This window comes from Cyprinodon variegatus, unplaced genomic scaffold (assembly GCF_000732505.1).
Source record: "Cyprinodon variegatus isolate N-32 unplaced genomic scaffold, C_variegatus-1.0 Scaffold68, whole genome shotgun sequence".
Taxonomy (NCBI): domain Eukaryota; kingdom Metazoa; phylum Chordata; class Actinopteri; order Cyprinodontiformes; family Cyprinodontidae; genus Cyprinodon; species Cyprinodon variegatus.
In genome coordinates, this window is record NW_015150521.1 from 47294 (window position 1) to 59688 (window position 12395).

General features: G+C 38.7%; 1 protein-coding gene across 1 annotated transcript in view; it reads right to left on the bottom strand.

The window, feature by feature from the left end:
- Positions 1–2486: 2486 nt before the first annotated feature.
- LOC107083044 (chromosome unknown open reading frame, human C17orf53) overlaps positions 2487–12395 on the bottom strand; it is a 14359-nt gene continuing 4450 nt past the window's right edge. The window contains exons 5-10 of the mRNA XM_015371985.1: positions 10275–10409; positions 7445–7553; positions 4228–4313; positions 4024–4143; positions 3713–3926; positions 2487–2818 (exon numbers count right to left, since the gene is read on the bottom strand). Coding sequence (XP_015227471.1) covers positions 2763–2818; positions 3713–3926; positions 4024–4143; positions 4228–4313; positions 7445–7553; positions 10275–10409 — 720 coding nt within the window. The 3' untranslated portion in view covers positions 2487–2762. The remainder of the gene's footprint in view (positions 2819–3712; positions 3927–4023; positions 4144–4227; positions 4314–7444; positions 7554–10274; positions 10410–12395) is intronic.

A 12395-nucleotide genomic window follows, 5' to 3' on the forward strand; every position in this document is an offset into this window, starting at 1 on the left:
ATGGTATTTGACTGCTCAGACAGAGACAGAAGATGGTCCTATGAGTTTAACATTAGGATGTATATTCTGACCAAATTGTGTTTAGCTCATTTATTCAGAGCAAATGATTCTATTGCCTGAGACAAAATCTCTAGACTTGCGGGAAATTGAGACGTTCCTGAATTGATTCAAAAAAGAATGAGGAGCAAACACCTCCATGCTCACAAAGCCATCAGAGACACTCTGGTCAATTACTATCCATTGTCATTCAGAGTTTTATAAACAAGATCTTATCTGCCTTATCTGAGCAGAGCTAACAAGGTCTGCCGGGACCCGAACTTTAAAGGAGGGTAGAAAATGCTACCATCTGCTGGTTATGATGCAAGAATGATATCAGGTTTGGTCTTATTATCCATAGTACTCACGCTTGTTTTTCTTCTGTCAAAGTTAATTTCCTTTGTTGGAAACTAAAGTCCTCAAATTAGCTTGTTGATATTTACAGAACTCATTAAGACATTTTCTTTAACAGACCTAACATTAAAAAAGAATCTAGTCTTCAGGAGTTAAAGCTTCCTAGAAAACAGAAACAATCCTTATATAAAAAAAATTATCAGAACCCAAAAGCTATCGGACATCTTCGTAGTTTTGAGGTTACATCTTCTTGCAAAATATTTTTTCCCCCAAAGTTATGAGCCTTTAATTAGAAAAAATGACTCAACATTAAAACTTAGAGCAGAGGTCTGCAACTTTTGGTAAAAAATGATAAAGAGCCAGCTAATTCTTTTTAATAATTAAATGTAATTGTATTACACATCCAAAAGGATTTCACTCTAACTATAACATAAATATATTTTCTGATCTTTAATAAGTGAACTTTTTTTTTTAACAGAATTTTTCCTCAAATTTCTTCAACCCATTCAAGTTTTTCCCTTCATTTTTAAAACCTAAAATTTGAAATGGTGGTTATTTAAAAAGGACAAATCTGTGCTAGATCTGGCCAAAGATCACATAATGACCCAGTATATAAAGAGACCACGAGGTTAGTTCTTATCAGAGCTCACAATGCCATGCTGACGGCCAAAGTTCCCAGGACCTTTGGAAGAAAAACTGGCCCACAACATGAGAGATCCTTGACCATAATAGCATTAGTGTATGAATACACATGTGCATCCTGTTTTAACCCAAACTTATCTATAGTAAACACAATCCAGTATTTTGGTCTCATTATCCTCCATGTATGATTTTAAGTAAACTTTGTCATGGAATAAGAGGCAAGTTTAGGATAAGAAGCCCTTGCAGGCTATATATTCAAACAAGATCACATTTTTACCAGATTGGCAAATCATTCTAGGTAGGGGTGAAATGATTGATCAGCACAGATTTCCTAAATTTTGGGAGATGGGTGATCTGCCAATGCTTGGGTGTGAAACATCTTTTACATCACTGCAAAGGTCTGAAAATCAATGTTCTAAACATTGATCTACATTTGAGAGCAGTACTTTCAGAAGTTTTTACAGTTTCTAAGTAACTGATGCCTTTTAATAAGATAAGAGTGACATATTTAAGGAGTTTTGTGATCTTATAACAACAATGTTATTAAAAACAATCTGTTTCAAGGCATTTCAGGCTTTTTAAAGACCAGGAATCATTTATCGGCCAGAAACCTGCAACTGGTTCACCCCTAATTTTAGCTAAATGTAATTAAATTCAGTTAGTCACTGTGTGTAATCAGAATTGAATTGCCTATGATTGCTCTAAAGATCTGTCTTTTATGAAGTGCATTTATTATGAAGCCATTTCTTACTGTCCCATTAAATGTTGGATTTTTTTATTTTAAGGTTTTTTAATCAATGTAGGGGCAACCCATAGCTGTGAAAAAAAAAAAAAAAACTTTTTTTTTTTTTTCTGGGAAAAATCTGGATTTGATATCTATATTGTTTTTGTTGGCAAACAGAATTGTGATTTGTAGCATCATTAACCAAAACATATTTTAGCTGCCTTGATATGCTCACTTATCAGTAAAATGAAAAACCCTGTTTCCTTTAAGAGGCGTTTGAAACATATAGATGATAAGAGCTTATCTGTACTCTGCCTGACACCAACATTTAAAATCAACCCTTGGTTTTTCCCATAAAATAATGGCTCTATTCAGTCCCTATATGAGAGATGATGGAGCTCAAACAGAAGCTGTTTAAATGTGTGAACGCCTTCTAACAAAGAGGATGTTCTGCAAACAAGACACATTTTATCTTCTAATTCCCTCTCCCTCTTAAGCATAAAATGGGACACTAAAGCTGCTGCTCCTTCCTCAGAATGACAAAGAGGCTGAGGATTAACCTGAATCTGCTACAGTGAGGCAGTCGTAGTGGAGGAGTCTGGATGTGAGAAGGAAATCCCTCCATAAGAGCCCGTTAGAGACACTGGGACTCCACTGAGTAACTGTCCTTCCATCAAGGGACAGTGAGAAGTATGTAGGTGAAGGACAAACCAACAAGAAGGTCCAGCAGGTAACAAAGGCTCCCCTTTAATGCAGCATAATTACAAAAACAAACTGCTGTCAGTCAGTGGTCTGAAGTGGTGGAACTAAAGAGCATTTGCTTCGTTAAGGTGACATCAGTATTCAGTGATACATGAGAGTCATTCCAGAACTTAAATACAGTTGGTTTATCAAAAAGGAACATAAAATATACATATTTTTACAGATACTTTTGAAGGTGACTTTAATGTTAGCAGATCGAGCCAGCTAAAGATGTGAACGGTGATGGTTTGATGTAAAGTCGATGTCAAAAGCTGAACGTGTCTTCCTGTATCTCTCCCAGCAGTTCATCCAGGTCATCATCTGCACAAAGACAAGACAGAGGAATGATTGGAGAACAAACAGAATAAAGTTTTGAAGTGTCAGCTGATAAAATTAATTGATGGCTGTCAAATATTATCCAGCTAAAATACAAATCTTGGCTTGAAAGTTGTCAGTTTAGATATTCTGCTTTCTGCAGTAAGTGAGAAAACCTTTTATTGCAGGTAAAAGATGCCATCTCGGTCTGCATTACTGGCAAATGTACCTTACAAAAATATGGTTTTATAGGCGGTAAGATACGCAACACCTGATGAAATGCAGCCAAATGTGTTAGCCTGCAGGTAAATGCTGCAGGGCAAAACATAGCTGACACAGGAAGGACTCATTTATACACCAAAATCCCACTGAGGCATTGATAAAACCTTTAGCTTTTTAATGTAGAAATGTAGAGACGCAATCATGCAAAAGGAACATTTAGGTCTAGTTTATTTATTGCAGCGATGCAGTTAAATTAATCATTATAAACCTATAAATCAAGCGAGTTAACTATGCATACATATAGGAGCTACAGAGCAGATTGTTAATAAAGCGTCATTATCTGAATATTGGAGTCTCTGCACTATAAATATTGCAAAGGACTGTTTGAAATGCAATGCCCGTTCTTTATTATTAACCAAGTGTTGTAAATTTCCACTTTGCATATAAATAACTTCTAACATGGTGCCGCTGTAGTGGATGGCTTTCCTACTATGCATGAGTTAAAAGTATTTCTATCTAATCAAGTCCAAAACATTAAAACCTGAATCTACATTTTATCTTAAAGATAAAAATCCAAGAAATATTTAGGCTTGTTGTCTTAAGTTGTTCAAAAGCAAGTAATCACTTCCCAAATAAACATCTACAGGTGCTGCTCCCTCAGTATCAGTTTAGTCTGACCTGCATCCCAGTCTGCGTCCTGCTGAGCTGGATTCCCAAAACTCCGATGGAGATCTGTGCTGGGGCTGACCGATTTGTCCTCCTGCCCCTGATTGGCTCTGCCTTCCTCAGCCTTTTTTCCCTCGTCCTCCTCTTCGTCGAACTCCAGCTGCATCCGAGACACGGGCCCCCGGGGGATGCCTGGAGCCCCGGCAGGTGGCGACGTGGCTGGCTCCTTGAGTGGGACAAAAGGGATTTAAAAGCCCATTAAGCGGGTTTTAAAAGAACATTTTATGCATTAACTGTGATTACTGATTCCAGCTGGTCCTCACCAAGACTAACGGGGGGAGCTGAGTGGACAGACTGACTCCGTCGGGGGAGTAGATCCTCAGCAGGTTGTTGGCCGTCACGTTCAGGTAGTGGTTACGGTGGGATGGAGAGAAAACACCCACCTAATCCCAAAAGGAAAGAAAGCAGATTTATACCGACGGCTAATTTTAGGTGGAGCACATGAAGCACTTTCTAGTTAGTCTCACCTGTTTTAGGAGCAGCACAACTCCAGCTTTTAAATCCTCAGATCTTTCTTCTAAAAGACGCCGATGCACAGTTCCCTGAATCTCCCCTTCAGCACCAAAGCATGAAAGATAAAAAAAAGCAGTTTAAGATAAAAAAAAAAAATGAAGAAGTGTGCTGCAGATTCTGAGAGAAGCAGAGCTGTAAATCAAACAAAGATATTAATAAAGAAAAAAAAAAGAAGGCAGCATTTCAAATACAATCTCCTCCATTTATGCATCAAAGCATTTATTTTTAATCTTTATCTGTTTTGGGTTTTTTGTTCAACTTGAAGTTCAAAGAAAATGCTCTTGGTTGAGGTTTTCATGTTCCAAAACTAGTGGGAGTTTTGCTTTGATTTATTTAAATCGGCTTTAACCGTGTGATCAAAGTTCAGAACAGAGAAAATGGTCCGACTCTGATCACTGGCGCTATGATTAGTGTCTCTCTAGATCAACATACTAATAATGCACTGAAAATCTAGAAATATTTACTGTTCAGTCAGACTTCTTGGTTAAGGTTTGTACTTTATTCAGGGAGTAAATATTATAACAAAACCTAAACCCAGGTCAACAGGGACAATAGAGACCCAAAAGAAGATTCTTTCTAGTGCTCTGAATCCTCGTTAAGGTCTGCAGGATCAATAAACTTTATAAAAAGGGATGAATTTGAGAAAAGAGTGACTTTAATGCCTTAATGCCAGGCAAGTTCAGAAAACCAATCTGGCAAATTGCTTCTAGCGTTTACATTAAGTGCAGCAGACAGCTTTTTCACAGCAGGACATTTGCTCTAAAATGTGGATTCTCTTAGAAAGGGTGTGAAAAAAAAAACACTTTCCAGCACTTTAGGAAGCTCCTTGATGACTTGAAACCACACAACAATCCACAAGACTGAGGTTAGAGACAAGATGTCGTCTGCAGAAAAGAAATATCAGGGAGTGTCGTCTCCTGCAGTAAAAGCTCTGGAACGCTTTCACAGCCGCTGGATGAAAATAAAAAAAATTGGCTAAGGAAGCAATAGTTGTTTGGGTTTTCTCCAATGAAACTAAGGGAACATTTTTGCAGTATTATAGGACTGAGATAAAAACCAAGAATTCTGATAAAAATGTAGATCTATATCCTGGTTACTGCAACAGGACGCAAATCAAAACTGGATTAAGTTAAACAGAACAACATCTTCCCTGGTTTAGATGTTCTTCTTTTTCTGACCTCCTGGATGAGCTGTCCATGAGCTCCAAGCCTTCTTCACTCTTCCCAGACTGGAAGATGTTGTGTTTTTTGTTTGCTATTTTTTTTTCCGTTCTCATTTGTAATTTACTTATTTATGTATGAGCAGGATTCATTTTGAGTTTTTTTCAGCCTACTTCATGTTGACACACAGGTACCACTGAATACATTTCTGGATAGCACAGATCTGATAGTGAGCAGACTTGGTTGTGGTTTTTCGAACTGATTTTGGGGCTGTACAGTCAAACAAAATTGCAAAAAAACAGAATTCTGCTTTGTAGGAAATATTTTTTCACAGCAATGTATGCAGAGTCTAACTTGCCTGTTTCTACAACAGTTACAGACTTTAAAGCAAACATGATCCCTCTGCTGTCAACCACAGAAAGGAAAGATCCCTTTATTACCCGTTTCCCTCTGGCCCAAAAGGTCGTCTTAGACCGGGAACAATCGGCTTTTAGTGGCACATCTCACTGACACTGGTGTCTAACCAGGTCAATGACTCAGCAAGCAGCCCGCGTTAAAATCGCCTCAGCTCTGATTGGCAAGCAGTGGGAACCCCAGACCTGGGTTGATCAGCTAAAATACGCAATACAATTGAACGAAATTTCAAAACACCGCCAGAAGCTTCTGATCTGACAAGCCAAAACGGCCCCGTTTACATTCGATAAACAGCGCTGTGCTGGTGGGAGGGATTCACAGGGACAAAAGAGCAAAACAGTACAGCATACTTATTAAGACCTGGCTTCCTGACATGTTGCTCTCCATTATTTTCTTTAGTGATTTCTGTTGCACTGATAACATCAGTGCTAACCTAGTGTGCTAGTGTCACCAGATACGCAGCCACAAGGGGACAGAGGCCTTGCCAGCGAGGGGTTAGACCCAGCTTTTTTTTTTACAGCGAAAAGGAAACCAAATGCTGATTGTTAGCAGGTCGACCCATGTCTGAAAAACCCGGGTAAACCCGCTTATTTCAGCGAGAAAGAGGCTTATGATCCCTCAGTGTTTAACCGATCTCCCAGGAGGCAGTGAGTTGACACCACAGTCAGCCTCAGATTTGAACCAGCAAACCTGCTGCGCCTCTAAACGTCTGCTCTTCAACCACTTCCACCAACAGTGACCACAGGATGTAGAAAATGACAGCAGAGCATATTTGTCACAAGATAAATATGCTCAATATATGCTCAAATATGTTATGACAAGAAATATGAGTTTTTTAAATGTTCTCAAGTTACAGAAATAATATGTTTTGTAACAGAAGGCTTTGAAATGTTATTAAGCTGAAATAAACTCCTCCTACTGGAATCTGATTGAAGGGTGAGAAAATGTTGCGGGTCTTTTGGAAACAAGCTGTGGAGCTTCCAGTGGGCGGCAGGCTCATTACGAAGAGAACAGTCACTCTTGGTGTCAGAAGCACCTAATACCCGCCCACCACAGGAGTCAGTCCGCTACAACTGAATCACTAATAGGCACTTAAGTCCAGAGCTGAAAAACATCCACTTCTGCTGATAATCAGCTCAGCAGATGCAGCGGCGCTCAGGAGGCCATGGCAACAGAACGGACGCTGGAGGTGGATCAGAGAATGGCGTGAAGGCTTAGGGTGGCGCCGCAGAGGAGATGAGTTCGGAAAATTAAGAAGCTTGGTGCAGATGGGGGACACATCTGGACTGGACTGCATGCACTAATTTGTGTGTGTGTGTGTGTGTGTTCAGCCGAGCTCGTTACAGTGGCTGAACTTTGCTGTCGATGCCACGTGGAGCGAGGCCAATGCTGCAAGAGCAAATGTCAAAGCGAAGAGAACAGCTCACTGCTTTCCCTGTGGGTTGGAATATCTCCCTCTTAAAAATCAGAAAGCTTGTTTTCCACCAGCATGTGATGCAAGTTTGCAGCGTTTCACCAGATTCAACAAATCCCAACAGAAGACGTTTTACATTTCAGCTGGAAAAGCCCCACTTGGGGGACTACTTGTGTGATTTACCTGTAGGGTCTTTAAACACAGCCTTAGCGTCGGCGTTGGTGTGGATGATGCTCTTCAGCAGCACGGCCATGTTGGGCACTTTGTTTCTTGGTAGCTGTTTGAGAGCAGCCTGGAGCAAGGAGGAAAAAAAACATAAAAACAAACATCTTTCTTTATTTTTGTTCAGGGAAAGGTTTCGTGTTTCAACATCAAAGTCACTGTGAGCCACTTAAACATATCTTTCGATGTTTTGTTTTTTTTCCACAGTTAAAAGATACAAAGAAATACATTTTTACATCTCTTATAAGCTTTGTTTTTATGCACCATGTCTAACAACACGGGTTGCAACTTATATTTTACATTGAATAATGAACAATAAAAAACAGGACAATGAAAAACAGAAGTAAAACAACATTCTGGACAGATTTCAGTCAGGTTTATACAGCTTAAACATGATAATGTAGCGACAGCAGGATGGATTCAAACTCTGCTGCCAACAGATTCGTTCAGGAACCGGTCCATGAAGGGCTGAGACAATCGGATTAATCGATTATTGAAATAATTGTCAACTAATTTAGTAATGAAGTAGTAATTTAATAATCATTAACTGGAGCATAGAGACCTTTAGCCGACAAAGTGACACACTTTGAGCCGTAATTATAAGAAAACACTGCATATATATTTTACATTTCTGAAAAAAACTTTTTCATCTGTCAACATGCTCTATCCTTAACTCCACAAGTGGAAAGTTTTTATTTGACCTGGTTATATTCTGTAAAAAAAAAAATCTTCTGTAAGGAATCTTTGGATATCCAATTATAAATCAATTAATCAAAAAAATAATTGACAGGTTAATTGATTTGCAAAATAATCGTTAGTTGCAGCCCTAGGTCCATGGTAATAAAAACAGATGCTTAGTTAGCTTCTTTATATCATAATCCTCCTCTCTGGCTGTAAGACTTTAATAGAGACCAAGGGAAAATATTCCAGATACAAGGGCTGTCCTTTGTCAAAGATATTAGTTCATTGTATCTATAGCATATCCATCTATCCATCCATCCTTCTCTTTTCTTTGCACACTTAACATTCGATCCTTTTGTTCAGCACTTTGGACATGTACTGCAGTTGAGGTTGGAAAAAAAGTTAGTTTTCATATCATTACAAATATTTTTTCCTGCCCTTTTTTCATTGTTTTTAATTCCCATGGGAGTGAAAATGGTATCAAGTATCAAATATTTTCCTGGGTATCTTGTTTAAAGATTTAATATTGTAAAAACCCCACCAGATGCAAGCTACTGTGTATTCAACATCAGCCATAGAAAGGAGGTGAGGAGATTGGAGGAATGTGGGCATCTAATAGGAGAGCTGCCTCCCTGGAAGATCAGGAACAGACCTGGAAATCAGGGATCATCTGTTTCTGCCAGTCTGTGGGTTTCCTTTACAAAACCCTACAGAGCTCTTGACTGTGCGAGTTTGATCAAATAGATGAGTAGATGGTAAAGAAAGCATCTTGGTTTATAAAAGCGTTTCTGGTTCATTCACTGCAAAAACTATTTCAAAGTAAGTTAGCATTTCTTATTTACCGGTAAGTGTATTTACCAGCAATTTGAGTAGATAAATAAGATGATCTGTCAACAGGATGAATATTTTTGCTCTTCCAATAAGATAATTAGATATTATTATTATTACACTTGAAATAATGCAATTGCTTTATCTTATTTTATAAGGAAATTGATTTATACCATTTGCAAATTGTCCTTTAACTGCTTAACTCAAGAAAACTTGCATTAATCTTAAGAGACTGACTTAAGATTAAATTTTTTTGCAGTGTTCTGATTTTTAGTAAGTTTTTAGACTGAAAAGTGTAAAGATTGTAGCATCTAAGAATAAAAAAATGACCAAAAGGTTCCTTTAAATAATCAAATTAAATAAATCTCCCATCATTTGTTGACGTGTATAAAAAGTGGCAGCAGATCTGCGGGTATTTGATCCTGCTGATCACCAATCAGTCCATCTAGGTAACAACCACTGTCCCATTCATTAACCGTCTCTAATAATCTGAAGTACATCATATTATTGTACATCATATTTATTTTAATTGAACTGAGCAAAGACACATTGAATTCAAATGTATCAGATCTCACTTGTTGTTTGATTCCTCCATCTACAGTAGAGTTTGCCGGTGCTGCTGCAGCTCTTACTATGAGGCAGATTGGCTGAAAGGAAACTCAGCCCTTAATTCATTCAGCTTTCATCTCTAATAAATCTACAACTGAGCGTCTTAATCACCTCAGCCTTAAATATCACCGCTTTCATTGTTGATTTATTAACACAAGCAGCAGCTATAAGGATGCTTCGATGTATAAATACACTGATCTGAGTCGGATTTACCGCTGGGATGATCCTGCCTTTCCACTTCATTAAAGGGAACAAGCTCAAGCTGCGTGCTAATTTGTTCAGTGATGCAAACCCAGATTTTGGGAAGATGATATTATTGCGAAGAGCTTAACCTCGTCAAGCTCAGGGGGGGTCAGTAGAGAGGCCAACAGCATGCGCTCAGATTCACTCGAGCTGCCCCAAGTGGTTTAACCCACAGAGAGAACAAAGCAACAGCAACGTCATTAGTTAGACTGATTATTGATCATATTTTATAATCACAGAATACATCCAGAGCCATGCTGCCGTTTATCTCAATTATCCAGGCAGTCCTCCAGCTCTCGTAGAGGACGACAATCATGGACCATGAATCATCACACCCAAATACGAGCTGAGATCCAGCAGCTCTGACAGGAAACACAGGAGCTAGTTTGTACCTGAACGCATGGGCGGCCTTCGATTATTGCAGGGTTACCTTTCTTAGCACCATGACGACGCTGTAGGTGTGCAGGAAGCATGAAGGATTTCTCTCATCCAAACCCATCTCAGCCTTCATCGCTGCCCAGGCACGGCCGCTGAACTCCTCTTCCTCAGACTGTGAGCTGGAACACTGGAGGACGAGATGACGGGAGTTAAAGATGACATCAGAATTCACACAGCAGGTGACGGCAGGGATAAAATCCAAGCTGTCCGACTCAACATCTGCTGGACGCATCGAGTCCAAACAAAGTCTGTTACCACAGGAAAACTGCAGGAGCATTTTCACCACAGAGCTGCACACCTCAAAGAATTTGATTGGGCATTGATGACATTCCAACACAAATATTCTATAACTGTTTAAATGACTATAAAGGGAATTTTTTTTCCTAAAACATAAAAATTGTGTTTTGCATTTTTTATTTAGCCTCTCTCTTCAATTCTTAGAACTACATCTTTAAGTCTTTTGACATTAGTTTCTCCAAAATGAACACATCTCTTCCCTTCACGCTACCTAATAATGTTAATAATACTAAATTTTGAGTCAGTGTGCGCCATTACCATGGTGGATTTAAAGGATGGTTAGGAGCTGAGTTGTAATTGATTTGCTAATAAGGTATTGAATTTGTTGGCCACGTCTCCCTGCAGCGAGAACACCACCTGATGGATGGTGTTATGATACTAAAGGAGAGCTGGAGGCATAAAATGATTGAGAAGAAAGAAAAAATGGATTCATTAAAGTATTTAACAATATCTTGATCTCATAGTTTACTATTATTAAGCAGCTGTAAAAAATGAATCAATAGGTGAGACAGGAGGTCCACCGGAGCTTTTGATGCATGTTTATCATGATTGTCCTTCTGTAAGGAGGCACTCGTCTTTTTTAGCATCTAGATGGTTTATCTTCCAGGTGGTTTTCCATTTGTCCATCTTCCCTGTCTCTGCTGACGAACATTAATTCTACAGCTACATGTGGCTCCCGCCGTTTAAGGCGTGGTTGTGTAGAGCGATCTGCAGGGTCAGTTCAGGTCCAAACACACCGTCTTTCATGTTTGCTGTGCTGTTTTAATGGCTTGTGACAGACTTTAAAAAGGAGATACTTTTCTTTCTTCTTGCTTTGTAAATTGTAGGAATAATTAGAATGTCAGATTCTTAGATGCTGAGACTCCTCCTCCTGCAGTTACTACGACTTTTGTGATTGTTAGTCTGGTCGAACAGACTTTTGTGGGCTCCTGTGGACTTTTTCAGGATTCAGAAGGTCATTCTCCTCTTAGCTGTTCTGAGAGATGATCAAAGATGGGGATATTGTTAAAAAAAAAAAAAATCCTTCACAGATGCCTCACCTAGTCTGCGTGATGCCGTTTGTTTTTTGAGACCTTCCCAGAACTGCTGCATTTATACTACCATTCAGCTGTTTACACATTGGCTGACCTTTGAAAACAACCTTATGGATGAGATTTAATTCCAAGGTATTCAAGTGGACACATCTGTTTTTTTTTTCAGTTTTTACTTAAACACTAATTCTTTTCTCTCCAATCCACAATCATATGGTACTTAAGTCTGTCTGTCGATCAAATTAAAGGGCAGAGACACCTCAACAAGGAACAGCAGGTGTGTAATAGTGCAGTTATACAAAACTAAAAGTTTTTTGCCAAGTCAGATCCTAAAACATTACTTATTTACTGCAGACCAGAAGTCTTTCACCCATAAGAATGATTTTTATTAAAAAAAAAAACAACCTGATCGAGGTAATCGGATTCTTGAAATTGCTGTTTTCTGTTCACCACCAACACTGTCTGCCTCTGGGACTTAGAAAATAAATTAAACATTTGCTCATCTTTTTTTTTGTTCTATTATTATTATTATTAAACCCCTGAAAGCACTATAATAACCATAATATATTTGCATCCCGCTGGTTTGAATTAAACAGAGGTTAGCCTTGAAGACAGCTGATTTAGGAAGGAACTGTGGAGAAAAATGAATATTACAAAAATGTGTAATGACTCCGCAGTGAAAAGAGAAAGCAGAATAATAAATGTCCTATTTTCTTTTCATTGTTGCTAGAGGCCAAAACGTGGAACTTGCAAAACATGGAAATAAAATCCAGGAACCAAACAGC